Genomic DNA, 26,989 nt, shown 5'->3' with positions numbered 1-26,989 from the left:
ACCTGTACACGGCCGCTGGCGAGGACGTTCCCATGAGCTCATCCATGGGTAGACAGCTCCACTCCACACGCTTACCACTGCATGACTGAGCGGATTTAGAGGTCTATGCCCCTCTAAAAAGGGCTGTGTGAGTGTGATCAGAGATATGTGTGCGGCGTGTTCTTCCACGAACAGTACCAGCTAACATTTACCCCCCACCCTCAGCCAACTCAACCACACATACACACCAAAAAGCCATCACTTAATGGCAGACAAATCCCCGAGATGGGCCTAGGATTACTGATGCGTGAAGCGCGGCTCCAGGATCAAGGAGTGCAACAGCAGCTCTCGCAACGGTTCTCTCAGTAACCAGAGAGACACATCCAGATTATAACTGCTCGTATTACATCAGCAAACACACACACACACACACACACACACACAAACACACACACATACACACACACACACACACACTTATTTGCTTTGACACACTCTGATAGCATCAAGGCTGTGGGTGGATTTTTCAGGAAAAAGGGCAATTCTCCAATCAGGTCGTAGTGTGCCAAGATCTTCGTTAGCATCCAGATGCATTGGCCATAGTGAACTGGGTTAAGAGTTCATGCATTCTCCGTGATTATAATCCTGGATGAAGAGAGATGGACCCAGAGAAGCCTTGATGGAAACGATCACTTTCACATAAAACACCTCCAACTGATCAGGCGTCAAATGACTGCCATGTTTATACTTAGTAGAGGTGTAGCTTAGGATGGATATAGAATTCCAAGAAGACAACATGTCATAAGGTTGTCAGAACAAAAATATTTTTTCTGCAGCGCCTTATTTACATTCTGTAGGGTGCTTCAAGTTGCTTGCATTTATGGACTGTTGCACATATCATTGTAACTCAATCAGTGAAGCTCAATATCTATCTCAAAATGAGAAGGTTCTATCAGTGTTTTAAGTGGACAATCTATTATGGAAGGGTAGACTGCCATAGACATGTCAGTGTGCTCCATTTTTAAGACTTACGCTTCTGTGTGACTGACAGCACATACACACATCTCTTACACTGAATATTAATCTTCTCATGTCAAAGGGTGAAAGAGCAGTTCTAGGTGACCATCATCTGGTAAGGCAGAGAACTGGCCATCCATATGGATAAATTCATTTGACAACCATTCTTTTACTACAATTCTAAATCACTTTGGTTTCCTTTAAACTATTCATTGTATTGCTAATAAAATACAATGTTTATTGGTATTGTTGTAAATCACTGTATACATCAAAGCCAATAATAAGTAAACAAAACTAACCAAATCTTTCAGTGCTTGTCCAGCACACTGTCCTAAATGTTTGAAGAAGGTTAAACTGGACAAGACCCGTGGAGGTAAAGTAGGCGGCTCTGACTCAACTTCAGATAGGCTATTTACTGTCCCCTCGGTAGAAATGGGATAGCAACCCTCTCTTTGGCTTAGTTCACACTGGCAGTCGAAATCGGATGTCTTGCATATCCGATCAGAACCTGATCTTTCTGACTGACTGTTCTCATTGCATATTGCAAGTGATCACATCAGATCACATCCGATCTTGGCGTGCAATGCTTAGATCCGATATAAATTACACACACCTGGATTCATAAGGTAGAGTTGTAGCCTACACAACCAAGTCGTCATGGATGAAAGTGGATTTATTTTTTATATTTTCCAACGTATTATGCGTAGCCGCGGCGCAAATACCTCATCACCCTTAACGTTACAGTTTTCCATGTTTCACCATAAAATGATGACTTGAGTCTGACGTTGGTTTTTGTTTTGCTGGTAGCCCTGGCGCATGCGGTTTTGTGCCGTTCAGACTACCCAAAATTCAAGCTAGATACAATCCAGATAAGCCAAAAATCGGATTTCGACTGCCAGTGTGAACTAAGCCTTAGAGGAATATGAAGTGGATCCAGCTTTCTTTTCCCCTTTCTTCTGAATCACCTCCATTTCTAGTGCAATGCAGCCAGAGGTCATAAAACATAAAAGCATTGTTAATGTCTGGGGTGTAGCATTGACAGTCCTTTTATACTCAGGGCAACTGAAGGTAATCCAAAATCCACTTTTGCCTTGATCTAAAGTATTTGACACCATCGGAGACGACAAAAAATAAACACAAGAGCTTTTTTTTTAAAAAGTAATTCTATTTCAGTGAAGGAACTTTAAGCCAATTTAATTTTCCAAACAACTTTGACATATTTCAGCCACATTTAGAACAGCTGCTACAATGCCTATTTTTCACCCCCCCCCCCTCCCCAACTTGCTACATTAAATTTTTATCCATTTTTTAGAAAACATGCTTTTTAACTGGTAAGGTACTTTTGCATTTCAAACTTTCTCTTTTTTCATTTATTTTGGTAAAATCATACAAGAAACGCACAGCCGAGTCCTCTCATGCAGTGCATTAGGCATCTAAGCTACTACAGAAAGCAAATACTAAATCTAAGTGTCCTGGACGTGCCTCTCTAGACATTCAGCGAGCCTTGTGACCAAGTTTGTTTAAACATTGTTTTGTTTTTGTTTAGTTTTTTTTGCCTTCGTCGACCATCTTCCGCAAGCGACATGACTTGTCGACACGCATCATTAAGACTTATCACTGGAGCTAAAAGCTCGCTTAATGTCAGCATAAGAGACAGGATTTCCAGCAACACGGTAATATGCAAATGCAACAATAGAGAAAAAACCACATGTTTTTGAGACTGCCATGTGCCAGACATTCACTGGAAACCAAATAACATTAACAAATCATTTTCTTTCAACTTTAAGAAAAACAAAGAGAAAGAAAAATATCAAAACAAAAAAAAAAGGAGTGAGAAAACAATGCACACAATTGGAGAATCTGGACACTTTTTTCGTTTGCACTGATACATTTAGGAAATTGTTCGCTCTGTTTGACATCATCATCATTCCAAACCTTGGCATGTCTGATTGGTTTCTGTTAAATCCCCATTCCAAATTTTGAGAGCCAATTATTAAGTTGTTAAATAATGACCGGCCGAGAGGCCATCAACAGCTGTGGATACTGACTGAGTCCAATATGTCTGAAACGTTAAAAAGCTCACACTACCCCGAAATATATAAATTTATTTTCACGCATACAGTTGACATTCAACATTCAAGTGCCAGTGTTTTTTGTACGGTCTTTTGGTCAAGTTTCTTGAAACTTTCAAAGAATCACTTTGAGGCTTACAAAAATAAATATTTCTCAAAAAATGCTTCATAAATTACACAAAACTAGCAGCAAAAGTAGAATCTAGAAATCTGTGTGCAAATAGCTAAATTCCCCCACTGCTACTGCCCCCTGGTCCCAAAGAATTCCTGGTTGAACGTTGAGAACCCTTTCCCCTTTTTGTAAACAAGCTGCGTTATTTCGCGTCGTCCCACGCTCACATACATACACACACACAAAATGTTTGGAAGCTTGAGGACACACGCTCAAGACATTTGTATAAAAAACTAAATGTGCAATAAAAGAAGGTCTGTCTGTAAAACTTGATGGGCATAACAAAGGGCCTAAACACCTAAACTTAAATAGCACCATTCATTATTTTTTTTTGTTTAAATTAAGATTTTTGAAAAGTTTTCCTTTCCTCAATACTGTCAGTGCATCCGCTTTTACTTCATCAGTTGAAATAAAACGAAAATAATAACAAAACAACTAAATGGCAAGGCACAACTTCGCTTGAGAAGAAATCTATTGCACTTTAAAAAAGTAAAATTTTTTAAATGCCCGTTTTCTCCTCCTTTCTGAAGCAGCCGCCCTCTGTGAGAGGGAGACTGAGGGTGGCGCCGGCAATAGCGGCCAGCGCTGCGGAAAGTGCCACAAGCACAGACGCTCCACGGAGGAGCTGGTAACTACATGGTTAAGTGGGAGGCAATTGCACGAGGGTTTTTATTTGGCCACCATGAAAGCACCCATCCTCGTCAAGGGCCAAAAGCCAAAGCCCACCAAAATAAATTAAAAAAAAAAATAAAACTGCTCTTACCCTTACGCCTATCCACGTCCCTCCAAGTCCTCCCCCATCTACCCACCCCTATGTAGCTGTAGCTATAGCTTAGCTCTCAACTGATACGAATCCTGTTGCCAAATCCCCATCTTGTTTAGGTCTATGGAGAAGAGGGGGGGTGGGGTGTGCGGGGACGATAAGGAGCAATGCCTCCAACGCAGCTTGAAAAAAGAGAAAACGTTGGTGATTCAAAAAAGGTGAAGCCTGCGACTGAATTCATTTGTCTTTTTTTGTCTCCTTGACCAAAAAACAAAACACTAGCATGCGCATGAGACCGCAACAGCCGTGCGTCCTCAGCGGGACACAATAGGGCCGCTTCGGTGCCGTGGTCCTTTTTAAGTTTATCTCTCACAGCCATATTGATAACAAGCTTCTCTTTCGATGTGGCAGGCATTTTTTGTTTCGTAATGTTTGTGAAAAGAAACATTTCTCATTGAAACAAGAAAAAAAAGCTTTTTTTGCTCTGCTCCTGACACTTCAAAACAAACAAAAAAAAGTTGTTTTTTTTCTCCATCTTAGCATCGATCGAAATCGCCAACCAATTGCCTCAAATCAAAATAACTCAACAAAAAACACTGCCCACTTCGAAGTGGCTAGCATGTGGTTACTTACTAGCTGCCGTAACACTGTCAAGTCAATTCAAAGTGGAGTAACAAGTTCCAGCATTGTAGGTCTGAACCGCATGAGCACAAGTTCACACCTCGGCTATTTTGTTATCGACGCCTGTTTGTCATGACTATTACCATCACAACTGGAATGGCCTTTTGACAACAACCACATCCTTAATAGGTGCCTATCCAGGATAGAGTGAGCAAAAACAAAAATTTTCATACAGAGAACTCATCCCATAAAGTACGGTTGCCACACAAGGAATCACCACCTATTTTTTCCACCGCATATTTGCGGTGGCTCCATAAGCTGTTTGTGATCAGGCCCTTTTGTAGGCTTACATGAAATCCTTGTGCTGAATTTATCTTTCCTCTTTTTTTTTTTGGTTCGAATGAAATAGCGACATGGGTGAGTCGCATCATCCTAGTGTTTGCCAAGGTTTGACTTAAGTACAAACGTTTCTTATGCCTTCAGAACGGTCAACAAATTGAGCTCTTGGCCGAGTTCATTTTGGTGAAATGACGCTAACACACACACACACAAAAATATAGATATTCCTGTCTAAATTGAAAGGCACAGTACATCAACATTATGAATGATCCTCAGGGTTTTCTGTCGTTGTGTGTGCATGTGTGTGTGTGTTTTTTTCATTTCTTCTGTTTTCTTATTTTTTTTCATATGAAGAAATAAAAAATAAAAGTGCAGTTGGGAAAAATAAAAAATAAAAAACGTTAAGTCCCAGATTCTACACCGGACACCGACAGTGTGTAGGCATCCCTTTTGAAACTTGGGCAGGCGGGCGGGGAGGGGGCTTGGGGGATTGTGGGAGACGCTCCAATTCGGTTTTTTTGGTCAGGCCGACCAACGCCTCCTTGTCTTCTCACCGGGCTCCCTCTGAGAACGTGAGGAAATTAAATTCACAGGTTGTGACGCGCTGCGAGTTCTTGAAGCTACACATAGAAGAGGGATGTAGGGAGGAGGGGCAGGGAGGGGCAGGGAGTATGGTCTGGCTAGGTTTCGTTTTTTCTTTTTTTTAACATGTGGTTTCCCATTTTATTCATTTTTCTTTTCTGCTATGTTTTGGCATAGTGATAACCCTGTGGGTAGGTAGGTTCTATATCTAATTGCCCCACCAGTCCACCTGGTTGTAGTTGCCCCCATAACTGCCCCCATAGCTCCCGCCGTAGCCATCATTTCCAAAGCTCCCAAAGCCACCTGAAGAAAAAGACAAAGGGATAGACACTGTGTAAAAACCCATTTCTACAAGCGGTACAAACCGTGTCAAAACATAGCCGTAAACATCAATCATCAAGAGGTCTCCATTACATGTAATAAAATCTTCAGAAGCTTCACTTAAGGGCTTTAATCTACAGGACTTGACAAAAAAAAGTAATCCTACTGTAAACAACCATGTAAGCACAGGTATCTGCATGCATGTTTTAATACGCATATTAAACAAAAGAAAGGTCCACACCTTTATTTCCACCGAAGCCACGGTTTCCTCCATGGCCACCCGCACTACGAGCGCCGCGATTGCCAAAGGTGTTTCCACCGCCAGACATCTGACGGTAGTCTCTGGCTCCAAATCCACCAGAGAACCTGCGTAAGAAAACGGCAAAGATGAACAATTAGTAGTGGAGGGAGACTGATGGTGAATGATACCATGACTATGGTAGCGCATGAACATGCCGTGCTGCTCCAAAATCTGATACTAACAATCATCCATCTAAGCGATAAGGTCGGTGTCAACTTCCATTTCCTTCACCTTGGTATGTGTATAGCAACAAAACAGTATGGTTTATATTTACGGGAGGAGGATACAGTATGGGGGAGTCCCAATTGATTTCTATGATATCTTAGATGAGCTTAGATATTTTCTGAAAGGTGATTACGATTACCTCTTGGAGCGTCCACGGTTGCTGCTCTTGTGCTGGTGCTCGTAGGCCAAGCTCTCCAGCCAGGAGGGCACTTCCTGCTTGGACTCCACCAGGATGTCCAGCAGGTCCTTTGTGATGTTGCTGTTCTTGTCATTGTAGAAGGAAGTAGCCAGACCTGCGACATGATTGAAAAGCAAGTCATTTTATTCAAAACATAGGAAATTGTTCAGTAGAACTGCAAATTGTAAAATTAGATATTGCTTAGGTGTCTGTAAATCTTGCTCAAAGACTATACAGATCATTCTATTTGGTGGAATCCAGTTTTAAGATTTTTAATCGGTCACTTTAAGGTGACTTTCTCTCAGAATATCCCAAGGGTCAACCTAGCTCGCAGGACTCACCGAGGTTTCCTACACGGCCGGTACGCCCAATGCGGTGGACGTACTCCTCAATATCACTGGGCAGGTCAAAGTTGATGACATGCTTCACATTAGAGATATCCAGCCCACGGGCAGCCACCTGCAATGACGATGACAAAATAAAGCCTATGATTGGCACAATAAAACCAGGCTAGATCTTTAGGTCTTGCACCTCGTTTCAATAGACATGAACATTGTAAACAAGTTTCTTCACATTCGACTCACCGCAGTGGCAACCATGATGGGGCAGCGACCAGAGCGGAACTGGTGCAGAGCTTCTTCACGGTCTCTCTGGGAACGGTCGCCGTGGATACTGGTGCAGGCATAGCCCTCGCGGTACAGGAAGTCCTCTAGGGCATCGGCGCCCTTCTTGGTCTCCACAAACACCAGTGTGAGTGAGTCTTTACCTACAGCAACAGGAAATGAGGTTTGGTTGCCGAACATACACTAAAACCAAATCAAACAAAAGCAAAATGCACAGAGCGGCAGAAAGGCTTATGCATTCTGCATGGTCAAACTCCAAAGAAGGTGGAGGAGGAAAGTGAAAAATAATAAACCAAACAAAGAATAAATAAACAAATAAAATAGAAATATAACGCAAAGGAAAATGATAATTGAGGCATCAGCAGCTTTGCATCCATCTGACAACCATTAAGTCAAATTGAGCTTTTGTCTCAGACTGAAGGCCAGAATGGTGTGCTTGGAGCCTGCCCTGACCTTTTTTTCAAGCGTGCAGACATGACTTGGCTGCCTGCACCCTTTTGCTTTTGGCTTTTTATTTTTTGGGGGTTCAATGTTTGTCACAGACAGCTGTTTAGGCTTTGATTGTTCTCTTTAATGGCCATCATGGCAGAAGCGTGAGATGAGGTGAGGAGGAGAAGGGATATGACAAAAGGGAAGGGACAACAAACAGAGTGTGTGTGTGTGTGTGTGTGTGTGTGTGTGTGTGTGTGTGTGTGAATGTATTTGTGCAAGTGTTTATGTGTGCAAGAGTGCGTGTGTGTTTCTTGCAGCTGTGCTTATCTCTCAGCATCACAGTAGCTGTAGGACAGGAGTGGTGCACGTTCACATGGCAACATCAACCCAACGAAACGCATCAACATGCATTTCCTGCACAGGTTGCCATGGTGAAGATGCGGAAAGCAGCCCAGCATGTCAGGCCACCATGATTTTGTTTTGGATGTCTGCGCTTTGTAACCATGGCGACGATCTTTTGAGGACCCTTTTTTGAGTTGTACCCCAACCCTGATGATTCACAAACAATGGCAAAGACAGTCGCCTCATCGCTCTGTGTCCCATCATCAGCTTGGTCTCAGCTCAGACACTGGCCTCTTCACCAAATGTAGGCTCTGTGAGCAAGCAATCGCTCATCCCAACAGTTAGGAATGATGATTGGTGTCTTAAGGACAAGAGGAAGCTGGAGGCAAGAGGAGCGAGAGGCGCGGATACGGAATGCGGCATGGTTTCCAAAGGCAACAACCAGACAGGTCTGCAGTGATGACTCACAGGTTATCGACTCTACAGGCATACAGACGCAACTGAACATCCCCGCCAAAAAACAAAACATAACAAAAACGAACAAACTTACAAAAAAAAAATTAAAAAAAGGCTCGGACATTACCACCAAGCTCTAACACTCTACAAATCAGCCAGGCTGGCATAGAATAGGCCTGCATGCTTTATGGCAGGGGGCACTGAGAGTGAAAAATTCTTCTCGGACAAGGCCGAGAGGAATTAGAACGGAAACCTGACAAGCGAATGAGCAAGGGAGTGGGGTGGGGGTGGGGGGTAAACAAAAACTGGGAATCATCTGAGATGGGTGATGGGGATGGGAGGTTGGGGAGGGGTGGAATGTGATGCTCTGGATAACCATCTTGAAGGGGAAGTAAGTCGCCCACTTACCGGGTCTCTCCGGAGCCTCGCCTGCATTTTCCTGAACCTCACTGGGAATGACTTCAAATAAGAACCAAACCTCCCAGTAAACTTTAATGCACTTCACAGCACACGGATGTTTTTTTTGTTTTGTTGTTACGTATACATACAAAGATAAGACACATACACACGCACACATACATGCATGCATAAAACAGCACACAAGCTGGACTTGTTAAGAGCCTCAGCTAATCATGGTGGCTATCAAGGAAACTTGTGGACTCTTGAGGAAATTAAGCAAGTCCAACAGCACTGCCACTTTAAAAAGTGTTTGGGAGGAGGATTATCTGTCCAGCCTAGACACACACCCACACACACACACACACACACACACACACTGTTCAGACAAAGGGAACTAGGGTATTCGGTCAAGGCCTTACATGGGGTAGGAATTACGGGAAAACTGGGGGAGGGAAAAAAACAAAAATGGAAGAAAAAAAAAAACAATTCTGCAACAAACATTGAACCGTTTGGACTTATCTAATTACACTAAAAACCTCAAAACCCAGAAAAACGGAGATTAAAAAAAGGCCTCCATGGGCTTGATTTTCTGGGTCATTAACACACACACACGCACAGTTATCTGGCTGGGATTTAGAGGCTTGGATCAGAACAAAAACGGAGCCAGGTGTTGCACCTACCTGTGGCATTGAGCAGGTCCAGCAGGAAGGAGCGCTTGTCGCTCTCCTCGACCCACACCACCTTTTGGGTGATGTTCTCAGAGGTGGAGCCTACTCGGCCCACAGCCAGGAAGATGTACTCCTCCAGGAAGTCCCGGGCAAGGATCTGAAAAGCAAATGCACGCACATGTGTAAAGAGGGCTGTAGGGCTGTGTTGCTCTGGGTGCTGAGAACAGGTAGCTACATACAGTACATACACACATACATTGATTAAATCGACAGATTAATCGACTAATCGTTCGTTGCCGTCCTACACATACATATATTAAGTATTATTTAGGCATCACCAAAACTGCCTCAAGGCACTCTGCAGAGACCAAAGCATAAATGCTCAAGATTAAGTACAAAGGTGCCTGACGAAAGGACCAAAACCTCCCTTTTGCCAATAAAGCCAGGAGCAGGGCTTAAAGCAAGGGCAATGTCTGTGCCTGAAGTTATCAAACATTCATGAGGACGTCATATATACTTTAGTCGTATTGCCTATTTTCAAATCTTAAATGTGACGGCTCACGCTGCAAATTCAGGCACAGTGCCTAAACACTTTAAGCACTGCAAGAATACTGTAAAACATTGGTTAAAAGCCCAAGACTTTATGTGCCTCAGACAGGCGTCTATATGGGCCAGGTCTTTAAACCCTTTCATACAAAACTTTTGCTGAACAAAGAAGGGAAATACTATCAAAAAAAACATCTGCCGGCCCCGGCAGTGGCGCAACTGGCTGGGGCACCTGCACCGTACGCTGGCGACCCGGGTTCGATTCCCGCCCCGTGGTCCTTTCCAGATCCCACCCCGACTCTCTCTCCCACTCACTTCCTGTCGTTCTCTCTACTGTCCTGTCCAAATAAAAGGCATAAAAAGCCCAAAAAATAATCTTTTAAAAAAAAAAAAAACATCTGCCTAGTTGTATAAAAAAGTATCCAATAAAAATGGTGTCCAATAACAAACTACGAATCATCCATTTGAACTAGGTCTGAGAGAGTGTCTTCATTTGAGGAACAAAGTTTTAAGACCGTAAGCAATTGACTTCATATAACAATATTCACAACTTGGATTCATCTTTTATGAAAAACTATTTGATTTTCATCAGCCGATCTTTTTTATGGCCACCAGCAAGAGGGGGCCTGCTGTGCTAGTGCTAGCTGCTAGTGTGGGCTTCTAATCAAGGTTTTACGGTAAACAGACTCCATGTTCATAGCTCAGCTCCATCATCATCACCATTCTCTTAGCCTTTGACTCCAGGCACCACGCTGGTGCGTAACATCTGGGTCATCAGCACGGCACCTTCGCTGTGCCAGGGCGGACAGCAGGGGTCAGCCGCGTACCTGGATCTCCTTGGGGAAGGTGGCGCTGAACATCATGGTGTGGCGGACCCCTTTGGGGGGCATGGTGTCCTGCTCCACGATGCGGCGGATCTGGGGCTCAAAGCCCATGTCCAGCATGCGGTCAGCCTCGTCCAGCACCAGGTAACTGCACAGCAGAGAAGTGGGAGGGAGAAGTTAAGCAACTTGGCATTGTACACAAACAAGGGGAGACAGAGCCTGAATCGTAGCCTCGCGAGCCATCCACGTACTTCCGGCCAAGGATTGCCTCCACTACGAGTCTGGCCGTGCTCCTCTGTGGAGCATTCTGCTCAGAACGCCCCCCCTCCAGAAAGCAGCCAATAAACGAAGAGACGGGTTGGTGGGGGCGAAAGGGGGAGGGCGCTCGTGACGATGACGTTAAACGCCTGCGCTATGTTGTTATGAGTAACTATCGCCGATTGGGTGAGAGCTGTCCAATCAATTCAAACCAGAACTGGGCGTTACTTCCCGCTTCCTGCAAGCGCTTCAGAGCAAAGAAATGCCAGACCATAATACGAAATGAAATGGTAGTATTATGGGATGGTTAGGACCAGGCTACCTGAATCGTGGCCTTGCTGTAATAACTGGCATTTTGTCAAAAGAATGAAAACTAAAATCTACACCAATTAGGCCATTTGTGCAACATCAGAACAAATCTTTTATTATTCTGCTCATTTTAATCCAAATGCCGGTGGGCGAATCTAGGGCAAATGCTAAGACACGGATTTTCAAACAAACTTGATCTGGAATGGTATGTGTGTGTGAGTGAGTGTGAGAGGGGGTTGGAAATCCAACAGCGAGTACTCAGTAACAGGCAAACTGCCACTGTAGCCCCATCTACATTGGAAGGTTGGCTGTGAATGCTCAAAAAGTGGCCCAGATTTCCCCCCAGCTCCCGACGCAAAGTTCAAACAGCCAGTCCTCAATCTGACTTCAGTAAGCATACAACTGGCAGCGGATGTAGGATAAGAGTGTCCAATAGATGGGCTTTATTTTTAATGCGTGACCTTTAGTCTGAGTGTGTGTGTGTGTGTGTGTGTGCGCGTGTGTGTGCGTGTGTGCGTGTGTACACTTACTTGCAGTAGTCGAGACCGATCTTGCCCCTCTCCATCATGTCCACCAGGCGCCCGGGCGTGGCCACCAGCAGGTGGCAGCCTCGCTCCAGGTCACGGATCTGCTGGCCGATGTCGGCCCCGCCGTACACCACGCACGGGCGCACGCGGGAGCGGTAGGCAAACTGCCAGAGACACAAAAGAGCCCATTCAGACGCGGGTACTTTAGGCCCAGAACAAAAGGACAGCTCAGCGAGAGGGGAGAGTGGTGGGGTGGGGTGGGGTGGGGTGGGGTGGGGTGCAGGATAGGGCAGGGGAGGGGGTGGAGTTGCGCATGCGTCAGATCAGGGCAGACTGTGGCGCAGGGAGGCAGGAGCGAGCGCCGGCGCTAAGAGCTCAACGTTACCTTGCGGGACTCGTCGTAGATCTGAAGGGCCAGCTCACGGGTTGGAGCCAGCACCAGAGAAATAGGGAATTGCTTGCGGCGGCCATATTTCCCGTTCTCCTGCAGACGAAAAAAACAAAACATCAACATTCAATAATCATGCATTCATCAACAATGAATTATGTCACTGTATGACTATAAGCTTTCTGTTCAATATTAAACAATTAAATTATATTAACTCAAATGATATCATATTAATCTAGAATGCTGTTTTTGACATTCTAATATGCAACAGACATTTTGCTTGCTCTCAACACACAAGGCTGCCAATGTTCGAGGACGGCAGCATGGTTCTGATTTATTCAATGTTTGAATATCTGAGAGTGGCATTAGTCAACTGCCAGCCTCTGGATTAAAAAACAAAAAGCCTTCAGTTCAAGATGCCAGTGTGCCGTGCCAGAGCTGCCCGTACCTGTCCACTGTTCTTGGCAGCCTGCAGGGCCTCTCCAGGGCCCTCCATGTAGATCTGGCTGAGGATGGGCAGCAGGAAGGCTGCAGTCTTCCCAGAGCCTGGGAACACAGAGCAGACCCACGTTAGAGAAGGAAGAATGAAGGGGCGACACTGAGTTGTGGCAAGTACTGCAGTTTTACTACTACTAGTAGTAGTAGTAGTAGTAGTAGTAGTTTTACTAGCTGACACTGTAGGTGATCATGCAAATATGGTCATTATGAACGATGTGTTGGAGGCTGCAAGAGCACTCTAAAAGCTTAAAACATCCAATGTCCCATGATGCATTGCATTTTGTGTGTGTGTGTCGACGCGTGGCTTGTGGTGGCATCCCTAGCAGACCTGCCTACCTGTCTGAGCGCAGGCCATCAGGTCTCTCTTGGCCTTGATGATGGGGATAGCATACTTCTGTACTGGGGTGGGCCGCGTGTAGCGGCTCAGAGCGATGTTGCCCATGATGATCTCCCCCATGTCCACATCATGGAACTGAGGAAGATGGACACGCGTTCAGAAGTTAACATTTGACAAACGTTTATGCTGTAAAATGCCAGTCAGTAATGAGATTCCATGTTACCACCCATACTTGGAGACATTCATTGGAAATTATAACAAACACTAATATGGAGTACCAACTGAACTTCACATCTACAGAGGGAAGAGGTTTTACTTTAACAGGCAGACAAGGCAAGCGAAGATAATGACTGCAATCCAACTGTGTACTCCTTCACACCATTTAGTGTAGGCATTTAGAAACATTTCCGCTATGACTAACTCGTCTGTGCAACGTCACGGGGGCCCAGAGCAGCAGGAATGGAGGTGAGGCGGGACTAGGACTTACGCTCTCGATGTGAGGAGGGGAACTGGAGCCAGTGGCTTCCACAGGAATGTCGTCATACTTCTCAAAGTTAATCCCCGTGTTGCTGGCAGCGAACAGCTCACTGAGAGCAGAATGAGACGAGAGACAGAATGAGGGAGAGAGAAAGAACGTGTGAGTAAAAAAAAACGATAATAGCACCATGAGAAACCAAAACTGCAATAGCTACATCTATATATCTCCAGGCTTAGACCCTCGGGGTCATTCCCATGATCTAAAGTTGCTTGAAGGGTAAGATGATGGTGGGTGAGTGACTCACTGTTCCAGGCGCTCGTTGGGAGGGGTGGGTTTGGACCAGTCCTCTTCATCTCTGGATTCCTCCACCCAGCGGCTGTTCCCTCCGGCAGTGAAGCCCCCGCGCTCGTACCTACAAGGGACACCAAGCGCATCGCACCCATCAACCCAAGCGGCACATCGCAGACACTCAGAAACATGCAGTGCTCTGCTTGCTTTGTAGGCCTGCACAACTGTGTATGCTGCAAATACGTAAAATGCTATACATTCAGATTTTGAAGATAAAGAAACCTTGTTTGAAGCGATTTGTTCTCATACCTTCCTCTGGACCCGGTGCCTCTGTCGTTAAAGAAAGCGGATTTGCCACGGTCGGCCCGTGCCCCAAAGCTACTGTAGGCATCCCTGTTGACCCCAGCGTTCCAGCCGCCATCTTTGTTTTCATATCCATAAGGTACTTCAAAAGAAATGGCAGTACGAACAAAAGTTTGGATACACTTTTTTCTCCACATGATTAGCAGAAGAGGTGTTGGCTAGAATCACTCTATCCCTTTTTTAAATACATAATGCTTTAGACATACTCTTGCATATGGAGTGCATTGGTTTGTTAAAAAAAAGAAGAAAAAAAATACAGAAAGACAAAAGTTGTCCACACCTGCATTGTGCATGGGCTGCGTGAAGGTGCCGCCACGGTTTCCACGGAAACCGCCACGTCCGCCTCCCCTTCCGTCGTTACGAGGTGGGCCACGCCCAAAGTTGTTGCCGCCGCCATTCATCCGGTTGTCATGGTAGCCATTCACAAAGCCGTTGCTGCGCCCACCGTCCCATCCTGGGGAATCTGCGGAGAGGAGGCGGCGAGGTCAGATGAGGAGAGGAGGAGGAGGAGGGAACTAACTCCCCCCCACTGACCACCATCACAAATCACAGGGGGAAGCTTCCAAGCCCAGATATTTACGTTAAAACTTGATTTGGGCTCTGACAAGATTTTGGGTGGTTGTTTTTGTGATCATGACATTTCTGTTTTATTCATCTGAAACAAGAATATGGGCATATGTAGAGAGCAGGGGGGGGTTTAGGGGCCATAGCTGTGTTAGGCTTAAGCAGGCCGAGTGAGAGAGAAATCTGCCCCCGTGCAGTGAGAGGAGAGATAGCAACTGGGGGGGAAAAAACTAACAAAACAAAAAGAAATACCACTTTACTTTTGAGAACCAGAGTTGGCACTCCGAATATAGCTTGGTCTACACACACACACAAACACACACACAATTATGGCCAAATGTGCCGAGACAAAGAGCTTTGCAGTGACGTTCACCCACTGGAACATGTTGCACCAGAACACTGGTCAGCCGCAGAAGGCCATTACAGCACAGGGGCCATCTACACTCGTGACTGCCACAATGACATGCACACCAAGCCACTACTCTCTCAGGGGGAAAAGTACTGCGTTTTCCCCCTCGTAAACCAGGATAGGGCGTACGTACGTATGTGTGCTCATTCGGCTCAAAACAAATGTCACACAGAGAGAGCGCTGGAGGACAGTGAGGGCAAAGACTGAGAGTAAATCAAGTCGTGCAACTGTGCAACCCCAGGACATTTACCACAGCGGTCAGCCCAGCTGAAGACACTTGAAGTGTCGTCATTTCCGTCCATCATCACACTGCTGTCAGTATAGGCCTGGGAGACTGGAGGGGACACACACACACACACACCCAGGTGACGAGTCCAACCTAGTACTATCTGGTCTGTAAGGGATGCTTCACAATGCAAGCACCCGCAAATGCATTCAACACACATGCAGAGACCAGCACCAGACCAGCACTCTGACAAACACAGCCAAGGGCCAATTACTTCAACAACAGGAAGCAATAGCATGGGAAAAGGTACGCAAGAGGTCTCAATAGCCAAATCCATTCCTTAGCTCTGAGTGGTAGATATTACCCTGTCCAGAGTAGACCAAGCTTCACTTCATCTCACACCACAGCCTCCTCTCTTAAGTGTAGAAACACTCATTCTGTGCAACCGATAATCACTGTGCAAGTACCTCATAAACTGGGCCTGTCTGGGCCACAGAATTGAAAGCTAAACAGCTAAGATGTATCAATTCAAACAAGCTTTTTTTTTAACATCAACAAAAACTAGACAGACAAAGCAGCTCACAAATCTCTATGTCTGACATGCTTCTGGACTTGAGAGAGGAGAGACAAGAACATCAAAACACTGGGCGCTCGTTCAGTTCCCTCAGGTCAAAGCACGACACTGTTCCATTCAAACCAGTCCCAACGTTAGTACTGGGCAGCAGCCTTCACTCCTCTGTTCCAAAACTGGGTGCCCAACACCATTTGGCATGTGGGTACAGTATCTGGCTCGTTGCTGGTCAAAATTCCATCGCTTCATTCACAGTGATATTGGACACTCCACAATGACACACAGCTAACAATCAGGAATTGATGAGTTCTAGACAACGAGCAATGATTTCCTCCTGGTTTGATTGGTTCAGCCTGGTATGTGTGCTTGTTGACAGGGGCCTGTTTTTTTTGTTTGTTTGTTTTTTTGCCCGCCTGGAGCAAACTCTGGGCAAGCATCCAGATTGATTTCTAGACCTTCTCTGATCAACTAATTTAATTCAAAACAGGTCCAACGAGTACAAAAGGTACAGCCAAGGCACTCTGGCTGCCAAGTTGCCGACACTGGGAAAAAAAAGGGCAGAGGTAAACCTGACAGAGATGAAAGAACATGGATAATATGCATCCTGGCAGGGTTAGTGGCTGCCGTCCTCTTTTGCATCAATAGCCATACCAGTGATCTACTCAAACACCCTTTCTTGGAAAGTGGCCAGTGTCCAAACATGCATCCCAAAACAAGCTAGGATTAGCTTGTCAGAGCAGAGTCAGATTAGAAAGCATATTAGCATCTGCTATAACTGGGCTAACTCCTAAATTTTACCACCACTAACAAGGGGGGCTTTGGCTGGACTAGGGTCTGCTGTAGGGTCTCAGTGCTGGGCTGTATCAATGGTGAGTAGAAGCAAGAGGAGTCAATCCCATGCACACAATTCAGGTATACCACATCTCTCGGACCAGCCACCACTGTAGCTGTGGTAATAGGAAATCTCCTGGGTTTGGTATCTTGGGTAACCTGAGCAGAAGTACAGGGGAACTTGTAAAATAATAAATAAATATATGTTTAAAAAAATAAAAGAAAACTCTTCCCACTCGCCTCTCAAGCAATCCAAACCAAGATAATTGCATTTGGATTATTAGCTTATTGGCTAATAGTTACCAGTCCTATAGTAATTCCATCCTGCAGTACAGTTATTTCTCTCTCTCTGCTCTTCCAGCTGCCTAGTTTGCGGGTGCTGTTTGGGAGAGTCTTTGGAGGACATTTTGGATTCTGGTTCTGTTTTTATGATGAAAACTACACCCACAATAGACAACACACATAATAACATTGCATGCCCCTCATTTTCTTATCATCTTCATCTAAAAACACTGGAGAAATTGATGAACTGGTGAAATTTTAACTTTAATTATGGATGTTAGCGGAATAGGACAGTTGAGAATGCAAGCACCCAGCTGCTGCCTTGTGAGCATAGAGTAGGACCCACTGAGTAAGCAATTGAGTTGGAAACCATGTTGGCTTAACATGTGACCATTTCTAAGAGGGGGGGGGGGAAGTTAATTGTGTGATGTTGCTTGTTTTGTGATAAATTGGAGCTCCCCTGCATATTGGCTCTGATGGTATGTAATTAAACCGTCATGCATTTAGAAATGCAGAGCACCCTCAGCAGAAAGCCGACAGAACAGAACTTACAGCTCCTTACTGGTGGCACTGAATAACCGCTCTGTCTACCAGAGGGAAAAGCATTTCCTGCTGTGAAAAAATGAAGATACAGTCAAAACGTCTGGAAGGAAGGTCAAAGTGAAACGTTCACCGTTTGAATGACACACACATCGAGTGCCAGAGTTTAAAACTCTTTCTGTGCCAAACTGGTTTTTGAACAAGTCAAGTCAAGGTACTTGATGCTAGTGCACCCCGAAAAGATGCATGAAGAAGCATGCTAAAAGGGGCATTTGGAAAAAAAGACTTAAATATTCTTGGGTTGTTTTTGCTGGAAAGCAAATAATGTTGAGCTTAGGTAGTCTGAGCAAATAGCCTTTTGGTTGTGGAGATGGTATTGTGGAGTCAAACTCAAAAGAGTCAGCAGGAGAGACTCCAAGAGGGAGGCAGCCGAGAAGATCATACATCACGAATCACAACAAAGATCACAATGGGAAGATGACCGAGCTTTGAAGTGCACTGAGCAGTGGCGTGCTTGGTCACAGATCAAGTGTGAGTGTTTTGCTCTATCTTTTTGAAGTGTGGGAAAACAATTCCCTGCCATTTTATTTGGACTTGGTGCTACAAAAGAATTAAAGATAAAATGGTCGGAAAAGATTAGGAGAAAATACATTTTACAGAGCAGATGGTAACAATAGTCTGTCACCAGCTTGCCCATAAAGTACCGATTTGCCCTGCACCATGAGGGACTATGTCCATTAAAGCACCCATGGCCAGACAAAACAAATATGCTGCCTGGGCTTCAAAACGGCAATCCAGTTCAATATATGCACGGCCAAACATTGTCATGATTGGATGCATGACGATAGCACCATATCCATGGATTCTTATTTTAAGTAACCTTTTGTCATTTCTCAATTGTGTGTTAAGAAAAATTATGACTCAAACATTGCTACATTTAGACTATTTGCATTTGGAAACTTTTTTTTTTGGGGGGGGGGGGAGGGAAGAGAAAACTGCTTTTGTCTTAAAGAAAAGCTCCTGTCACCAGGTTCAATACTACATTGCAGTCAGATGAATTCATTCAGTAGACGCTTTAATCCAGAGCGATTTACAAAAAAGTATGTATGAGTGTTGTGCAGTTCAAGAATCAGACATAACTATATTATAGCTGATAACAGTTAGATAAAACTGCTACTAGTGAACACCTGTATGCATACTTACCATTTTTAGAAGCCTCTTTGTTTCTCAAGTGAGGCGGAATGTAACGCCCTGGACAAAAAAGATCAAAACACAACAAACAATTAACAATTAGCTGGCCCCTCAAAACGATGTTTCCAAGTTATGCAAGAATATACATATTATTCTGATTTGATTTTTTTTTAAAGCCAACATACACTTACTGCCAGTGCCACCACCCTGTACGTCTGCAGAGTTCAAGTCTAGGACAGCAAGCTGAAAACAAAACAAATGGAAATAACAACAATGTTTATGAAGATGCAAAATGGTCACATCAGGAGCAATGTCTTCCTGTGCCAGCTGATTAAACACATACATAAAAATAGCCTTGAACATCTGAATTTCCCTGGATGCTTTCTAACATTCAATGCCATTTATCAGGCTCGTGAGTATCATGTGTTTGCTAATTCAAGATGGGGTTGTGATGCAGCCAGCTCCAGTGTGTGGTGTCTGCAACTGAGAAGGCCACCTCACAGAAGTTGTGCTGAAGTTCATCTGCGTAGTTCCTTTTCACTGCACGCATAGGTTATTTAACCTGTTAGACGAAAGCTAGCTTGTGCAGTAACGTCAGAAAAACAAACACATGCCACGTTCGTCTTTTCAGAAGCTGCAAACCATCGCGGCTTGTACCTAGGACTACGGAATATAGCCAAGTGGTGTTGTTCTCTCTGGTAGCAACAGCAATAGACTAGCACTAGACATCGAAGAAAGATTTCACTAGTCACTAGTGTATTTCATATCGGTCGGTCTCCACAGCCCTCTGAGGAGAACGTATGTGCGTACTGTGCTTTCAACTTTAGTTAGCAATAATGTGCACAATATTAGGCAGCTAACGATTACTAACATTACCCACAAAATGTCCGACAAGATCCGGCAAGATTTCTTAGGAAGTAAGCTCCATGCTAACAGCACTGCCGGCAAATCAACATGAGATCGAACTGTATGCAGGCAGAGTTTGAGCAACCTCTCTCTACATGTACCACAACAGTCAACATTAAACACGAGATACTTGAGACAGCAAAACAGCAGCACAAGAGTACAAGCAGATACATTATTAATATCAACTACCCCTCCCCTGGTCGTAATCAAGCGATTTAGTAGCTAGCTGCTATGGCAAAATGTAGCCAGAAAGCTAACGATTGCCATGTTGTTGTTTACATAAAAATAACAGTTCACGTTAACAAACATTAGACACACAAATGTGTGCTAGGTAGCGAGCTATACAGACCGTAACCGGCAGTCCACATGTTGAAAAAAACATTTCTATGAAGAGTTTCCTTGGCCCATTCGATGAAATAGTTACATGCGTAGTTAACCAGCCATCTTGCATTGGGTTGACGTTACCGGCAACTTAGCTTGCTATGCTAAATACAGATCCCCAAGTTAACTGATGGAAACTAGCTGAAACTAAGTGTTGTCTTGGTAGAACACAATGTCATCTTGAAGAACAGGAACATCTAAATGCAATACGATAAACCATATCAGTAACGTTTACGGTGGGCTAGTCGCCATTAGCTGTGCAAAACACAGGCCGCAGCGAGAAAAGACGATACAGTCGCATTGAAATATGAAGCTCCGCCATCATCACCATCGCTGGCTAGCGTTTACAGTCTGGCTAACTAAGTCGCTAGCAACCACCATTTTAACGTTACCAGCTAACTTACAAGCGTCAATACATTAGCCAGAACTCTAAGCTATGCTAACTGATAGCACAGCAAGTCCGAAACAAAATCGTAACCCCCTTCAAAAAACAAAGAATACATTGCAAGATTTGCTAACTTAAATCACAACTTTAATAGGAAACAAACTCACCTGCTGCTCTAGACCGTGTGAATTGTCGACGACCACATGACTCATAACTAAAGTAGATAGTGTGGATTACTTCAAATGAGAAAAGGTTTTCTTTGTTAGCAAGCTAACTCGCTAGCAGGGGGTTTCTAGGTCTCCTTTGCCAACGACGTCACTCGTCCTTGTTTCCAATATAGTTTTTTGTAACGTTCAGTGCTCACCGACTAAATGTATACTTATAATTAATAAATGTATTTTCTTAAGCCTAAGATGGGCTGCCAAAAAAACTGTCCGGAATTCACTCCACTCCGATTAACACCTTTCCCAGTTTTGTCCGCGGTGGAATAAAGCCTAAAGAGCAGGTACCGCGAGATATCATTGGCTGTAGACAGACTACACCGGTGGACAGACAGAAAACATAGGTGGAAAATATCGCGATGTTTATTTCTTTCCCGGAAATGTCAGAGCGCCGACCAGTGGCGTTTTAAGGATTCTGCACAAAGTTTATTATTGACAGCTTTTAATGTTTCATTCAGACTGTACGCATAATGTTGGAATAGACTTATAACAGCTTATACCCTCTGGCGTTGGTGTGCTAAATATTTGCCTGTGGTGTGTGATTGTGCTTGTATGTGTCCATGACACTATCTGCGTTAAAATATAGCTTTGCTAACTTGTGCGTCCGATCCTAACTCCATATTTAATAGGAAGGTATTCAGCTAATGCACTCTGAAAATCAGTCAGCAGGTTGTTTCTGATTGGGCTTCTCCATTTAGATATCATTTTCTCTATGGTATAGCATACTCAGCAACAGTTCTAAAACAGATTCTGCACGTCGATGAAGTAGTTAAGTTGTAAGCAACAGATAAAACAAATAGGCGCGCTTAGCTATCGCCCAAATTCATGCAATGCTGCTCTGGGTCAACCTTTTCAGGATGAGTGGCGGAACTTCATAGGCCTACCAATGCTAGCCATTGTCATGTTCCTAATTCCCTTGCTTTCCCCCCCAGAGAATTATTACAATCTGCATCACAACTACACAGATAGGCTACCCATACGCACATTATAGGTTAGTAGCCATTGCACTTTATGTAGCCAGCATTATTGTTAACTTTTAATCCTCTATATTAGGCCTATATCTTAATGCAGGCCTATTTTGTATATTTGTGCTGTAATATTGTACAGAGTGTACAATTTCTGTGTCTGAAATGATCAAAAACGTTCAAAGGCATTTACTGTATTTATTTTCAAATCTCGAAGTTGAAATGGTCTGGTATTAATTCAGGCACAGTGCCTGACAACTTTAAACCCTGGTAGTATTGCCATTGTCTGTTGTCTGTATGTCTAGCCTAGTCTGTTGTCTGTACGTCTAGCCTAGTCTAGCCTAATCAATTTGTATGTGTGAACATGGTTGATGCAATCAGATTGTGATTCTGAATTGTTAGCGGACAGCATCACCATTGCTTTACAAATGCTATTATGCAAGAAAACCACCATGCACTGGCCCTATTGCTCATTTTCAGGAGGGCCAACATGCAACCAACAGTAAGGTCCTGAAATGGGCAATAATGCAATAGTAAGTCTAGTTGGTGATGGTGGCCATAGATCATTACTGCCTAGTGAGTAGGCCTACTTTGCTTATAGGTAAACTACCTGTTACTGTAAACTGGGAGACCTCCCTTGTGAACAGCAACATTTCCATTGGTGTGTTTAAGCAGGGAAAGGTCAAGAGGGGTCCTCTATCCTTCATTAACTATAGGCCACATACAGTATTATCTGAGATTTCAGGATTGTATAATACCTATGTGTAACACTTTAATATCATGCACAAGTTGTTATCACTTTGCACCCCAAAATCAGCTTACTTGACAGATGGCACCAAGCACTCTTTCAGTATGTTTTCAGTTGTTCTGCACCACACATTTTCCTGTGTGTGTGTGTGTGATTTAAAAAAAAAAAAAAAAAAAAAAAAAACCTACCTTTATAAGGTGGCAGCCGTGGTGTACTGGTTAGCACATCGGGCTTGTAACCGGAGGGTTGCTGGTTCGATCCCCGACCAGTCCACCACGGCTGAAGTGCCCTTGAGCAAGGCATCTAACCCCTCACTGCTCCCCGAGCGCCGCTGGTTGGGCAGGCAGCTCACTGCTCTGGGTTGTGTGATTCACCTCACTGTGTGTTCACTGTGTGCTGTGTGTTCACTAATTCGGTTAAATTGGGTTAAATGCAGAGAACTGAATTTCCCTCACGGGATCAAAAAAGTATATATTCTATTCTATTTCTATTCTAATCTTTCGTATTATCCACCATGTGGTTTTCCGTTCATTTTTAATCTTAGTCAGATATGGTCTTTTTCTTACAAACTCTCTATGCTCTGAGGTGTTGATTGAGAGGAATATCATATGATCTGTTTGTTATGTGCACGTTTCTGGAAAAGCTTGTTTTCTGGCCATTGTTGACCATACACAATTTGTTAATACTGACACTAGTCACAAATATGCCCAATTGTATTACTTAGTTAAATTAGCATGGGTTTACATTTGGTGTTTTAGCATGCACTGGAGTAATGGTTGCAGAAAATGGGCCTTTAAGTTGATACACTAAACACACACACACACACACACACACACACACACACACACACACACACACACACACACACACACACACACACACACACACACACACACACACACTTTAGTCAGTGGCTTTAGTATATCAAATGATGTTTGTGCCATAACAATTTGGTGTACCAAATCATGTAAAGGAAAGACTGTTTTAATTTAGGACATTTAATGTGAGATCACAAAGCACGCTTTAAAACAATAAATCTTGTCTGTCAGACAATCAGATCCTATCAGATACTTGCCTTGGCTGAAAGAGTTCAATACAATCTTAACTTACTTCTATTCAGGCGATAATACGTTTCATTTTCACAAACTATTGTAGTACTCATAAATAGGTTACAAAGTATATTTTTAAAACAGATAAAATTCAGATTTCTGAAGAAGGACTTTTGTTTGAAAACTTCCGTTTGCCCGCCCTATAATTCTCCGGAAGAAATTCTGTAACCTCCTCTTACACTTCCTCTTTCCGTCAACGGAGTTTGGTAGGCGAATGATTTTTTATTTTTCTCATGTCAATCTGCTTAAAATCTTAGTTATACATTGCCCATCCAAAGGTAATTGGCAGTCTAAGGTGTTATAACAACGTTAAAATATGTAGGCATTTCTGTTTTTTCTGCGAATGACCCATTTGGACATCTATAAGAGATACATGTTTGGCCAATGCTCCAAACTAGAGACATGATACAGACGTGTCTTCGTTATACGCTTAGCTAGCGGTATCTTCCACACATCTACAGCTTGCCAAAATTACAGAAGCCAAATTTACAGAAGCAGAGTCAGCAGTGTCCAAAAGACAGTCGCCTTGTAGTACTTATGGTCATGTTTATGGTTCTCGGACTTATTTGTGTGACATTAAAACTCGGGCTAGGCTATGTGTAGCTAGTAAAGTTAGCTAATCGACAGCTAGCCGGTGTGTATACACCCGCGGGCAAGAAATGTGTTCTTGTGTCTTGTTTGCGTAATTGCTGTAAGCAATTCCACAGTAAAATCGAACAGGTCTTCCGTTACTCTGCAACGTTATATCGATCAGGTCATGTCATTTATAAACCCAGACTTCAAATCAAGTGTGAATGGTGGTGTATCCATTGACGTGATTAGCTGGTCAGTCTTCACTGGGTCTGATTGTAACAGTTGTGTTTCTTTCCAAGCCGGCCAAAATGGGACGCGTCATCAGAGGTCAGCGTAAAGGTGCGGGCTCTGTCTTCAAAGCCCATGTCCAACACAGGAAGGGACCAGCCAAACTCCGGCACATTGACTTTGCTGAACGCCATGGCTACATCAAGGGAATCGTGAAGGTGGGTTCCTGAGTGATGAGGTGGTCAGGTGTTAAAATATGTGAAACTGTTCAGAGCCCTACTGACCCCTTTGTTAGATCAAAACATGCTGACTTTTTTTTTTATATGATTTAGACTGTAACAGGCTTTTTTTAAATGATCCATATCCCTTCCTTGCTGGCTGCATTTGGAGTGCGTGGATTGATCAGTCTTTTAATGATAAACTGTTGGTTGTGTTCTCTTCGCTCTGCAGGATATCATTCACGACCCCGGCCGTGGTGCTCCCTTGGCCAAGGTGGCGTTCCGGGATCCGTACAGGTTTAAGAAGAGGACGGAGCTGTTTATTGCAGCTGAAGGAATCCACACAGGACAGTTCATCTACTGCGGCAAGAAGGGTAAGCGCAAAAGCATGTGTTCAACTAGATGTTCCCTTTTTTCTGTTTAGAAGACCCAGTACTGACATAAGAACTTGGTTTAGGGGCTGAGTAAGCCTTGTCCTAGACAATTAGACAAGTTGAATGGAAAAGTAATGAATTATTGCAAAGGATAAACTTGATAGTGATGTGTCGGGCTAGATTGATTGCGAGGGGAGCACTGAGTTTGAATACTGGCATGTTTCATTGAAGAGCCTTTACTTGGTATACAGGTCAGAGATAAGACTATTGAGGAATAAAGGTGAAGCAATGTGTTCAAATGTGTGGCTGGTGAGACTGACGTATTGGATACTATGTTTGACCCATCAGCCCAGCTGAACATTGGCAATGTGCTGCCCGTGGGAACCATGCCTGAGGGTACCATCGTCTGCTGTCTGGAGGAGAAGCCCGGCGACAGGGGCAAGCTGGCCCGTGCATCCGGAAACTACGCCACAGTCATCTCCCACAACCCTGAGACCAAGAAGACCAGAGTCAAGCTTCCCTCTGGATCCAAGAAGGTCATTGGCTCTGCCAACAGAGCTGTCGTCGGTGAGCACTTGTGTTTGTTTGGTCTGCAGCATGCTGGAATACCTAATGTGAAGATTTTACAATGCATGATTGTCCAATGTGATGTTAAGCAATAAGCCCCAAGATGCTGTAGTGTAGCCCCAATTTGCAGTGATTTTAGAATGGGAGTTAGATAGATGGATAGATACTTAATTGATCCCCCAGGGGAAATTCAAGTTAGGCACCATGTAAAGTCACCTGTACCATTCATCGATAGTATACCTGCGCTTCTTAGACAGAAATAATGCTTTCTGTTAATCATCGTTTGTGTTCTCTGAAGGTGTTGTTGCTGGTGGTGGTCGTATTGACAAGCCCATCCTGAAGGCCGGTCGTGCTTACCACAAATACAAGGCCAAGAGAAACTGCTGGCCTCGTGTCCGTGGTGTGGCCATGAACGTAAGTCACAGCATCCATTTAATCTGCGTTATTAGCGAGGATGTCCCATTCAGTTGTTACAGAATGGGTTTTCCTTAGATTAGCATAAGACACTTTCTGAGATGTTAATCCATCTAATGTGTTGGTTGAAGTCACACGTGTAGCACATTGGTTACAAGCTTGGTTACAAGAGTTCTACAGAGAAAATTCTTTGTTATGAATTGTATTGAAGGATTGAAATGCTTTGGAGTGCCATGCGTGTTGAATTTAGTAATGGACAACCAGCTTTGATGTGATTAATCTGAGCATGATATGTCATAACTTCAGTAGCTGTTTCCTTGACTGGATCCCGTCTTACCCTGTCTGAAATATCAGATTTGAACATTCTTTGCTGAAATGTAATGACATTGTTTTTGTTTGGTTCTGAGAAATTCAGTGTTCTTTTTAGTACATGGAGGAGATTGAACTGGGTGTAACCATATGTGCTGCTTTTCTGATTTGTTCTTGAATGAAAGTGTTTTTGAATCCTGTGTTAACCTGGCCTCTTCACTCTCTGCAGCCTGTTGAGCATCCCTTCGGTGGTGGTAACCACCAGCATATTGGCAAGCCCTCCACCATCAGGAGAGACGCACCTGCTGGACGCAAGGTCGGTCTCATCGCTGCCCGTCGTACTGGCAGACTGCGCGGAACAAAGACTGTCCAGGACAAAGAGAACTAATTTCTGTCTTCTTAATAAAATGTTCCAAGAAATGTTCAGTTGTTCAGAGTTTTCTTTGGATTCTGAAATGGTGGTGAGGGTCATTGGATATCTTTTGTAATATTTGAGTTGGCTTCTAAAACCTACACCTGCCCAGTGTTACACTGAATATTTGTGTAAATGAGTGGCCAGAGGCACCAGTGGTTGTTAGGTTACATGTATTGGAAAACTATTGATATAGTATTGGTATATAGTATTGGTAGATATAAGGACTGATTAAATTTTGTGGTAGTTGGTTTGTACC

General features: G+C 43.9%; 2 protein-coding genes across 17 annotated transcripts; one reads left to right on the top strand and one right to left on the bottom strand.

The window, feature by feature from the left end:
- Positions 1-2,351: 2,351 nt before the first annotated feature.
- Positions 2,352-21,110, bottom strand: ddx3xa (DEAD-box helicase 3 X-linked a). Of its 16 annotated transcripts, none has more exons than XM_062534259.1 (22): positions 20,760-21,110; positions 19,106-19,163; positions 18,933-18,980; positions 17,742-17,801; positions 16,995-17,066; positions 15,530-15,613; positions 14,587-14,769; positions 14,253-14,388; positions 13,960-14,067; positions 13,665-13,764; positions 13,177-13,312; positions 12,791-12,888; positions 12,340-12,438; positions 11,958-12,118; positions 10,864-11,008; positions 9,503-9,647; positions 8,832-8,882; positions 7,155-7,336; positions 6,912-7,029; positions 6,532-6,685; positions 6,108-6,232; positions 2,352-5,848 (listed from the first exon to the last, which is right to left on the bottom strand). In XM_062534259.1, exons 1-22 carry the CDS (start codon positions 20,802-20,804, stop codon positions 5,754-5,756), a joined length of 2,403 nt encoding a protein of 800 aa, XP_062390243.1. In that variant the 5' UTR covers positions 20,805-21,110; the 3' UTR covers positions 2,352-5,753. The 16 variants fall into 16 exon arrangements, with proteins under 16 accessions (XP_062390243.1, XP_062390245.1, XP_062390259.1 ...); XM_062534261.1 differs by having other exon boundaries at positions 19,112-19,163; XM_062534275.1 differs by lacking the exon at positions 8,832-8,882.
- Positions 21,111-23,739: 2,629 nt separating this feature from the next.
- On the top strand, positions 23,740-26,738 carry rpl8 (ribosomal protein L8). Its single transcript, XM_062534258.1, has 6 exons — positions 23,740-23,841; positions 24,508-24,654; positions 24,887-25,028; positions 25,377-25,595; positions 25,894-26,009; positions 26,548-26,738. The coding sequence occupies exons 2-6, from the start codon at positions 24,517-24,519 to the stop codon at positions 26,704-26,706; spliced, it is 774 nt and encodes a 257-aa protein (XP_062390242.1). The 5' UTR covers positions 23,740-23,841; positions 24,508-24,516; the 3' UTR covers positions 26,707-26,738.
- Positions 26,739-26,989: the final 251 nt, after the last annotated feature.

Source organism: Sardina pilchardus, chromosome 4 (assembly GCF_963854185.1).
Source record: "Sardina pilchardus chromosome 4, fSarPil1.1, whole genome shotgun sequence".
In the NCBI taxonomy this organism is placed as follows: Eukaryota; Metazoa; Chordata; class Actinopteri; order Clupeiformes; family Clupeidae; genus Sardina; species Sardina pilchardus.
This window is presented reverse-complemented; position numbering and strand designations above follow the sequence as displayed.

Excerpts from the sequence above, each read along its gene's own strand:
- rpl8 (XM_062534258.1), top strand. The coding sequence starts at position 24,517 with ATGGGACGCGTCATCAGAGGTCAGCGTAAAGGTGCGGGCTCTGTCTTC. Across the intron at positions 24,655-24,886 it reads ACATCAAGGGAATCGTGAAG|GATATCATTCACGACCCCGG; the intron begins GTGGGTTCCTGA and ends TTCGCTCTGCAG. Across the intron at positions 26,010-26,547 it reads TCCGTGGTGTGGCCATGAAC|CCTGTTGAGCATCCCTTCGG; the intron begins GTAAGTCACAGC and ends CACTCTCTGCAG.
- ddx3xa (XM_062534259.1), bottom strand. The coding sequence starts at position 20,804 with ATGAGTCATGTGGTCGTCGACAATTCACACGGTCTAGAGCAGCAG. Across the intron at positions 13,765-13,959 it reads CCCAACGAGCGCCTGGAACA|TGAGCTGTTCGCTGCCAGCA; the intron begins GTGAGTCACTCA and ends TTCTGCTCTCAG. Across the intron at positions 13,313-13,664 it reads CCCCTCCTCACATCGAGAGC|TTCCATGATGTGGACATGGG; the intron begins GTAAGTCCTAGT and ends CATCTTCCTCAG.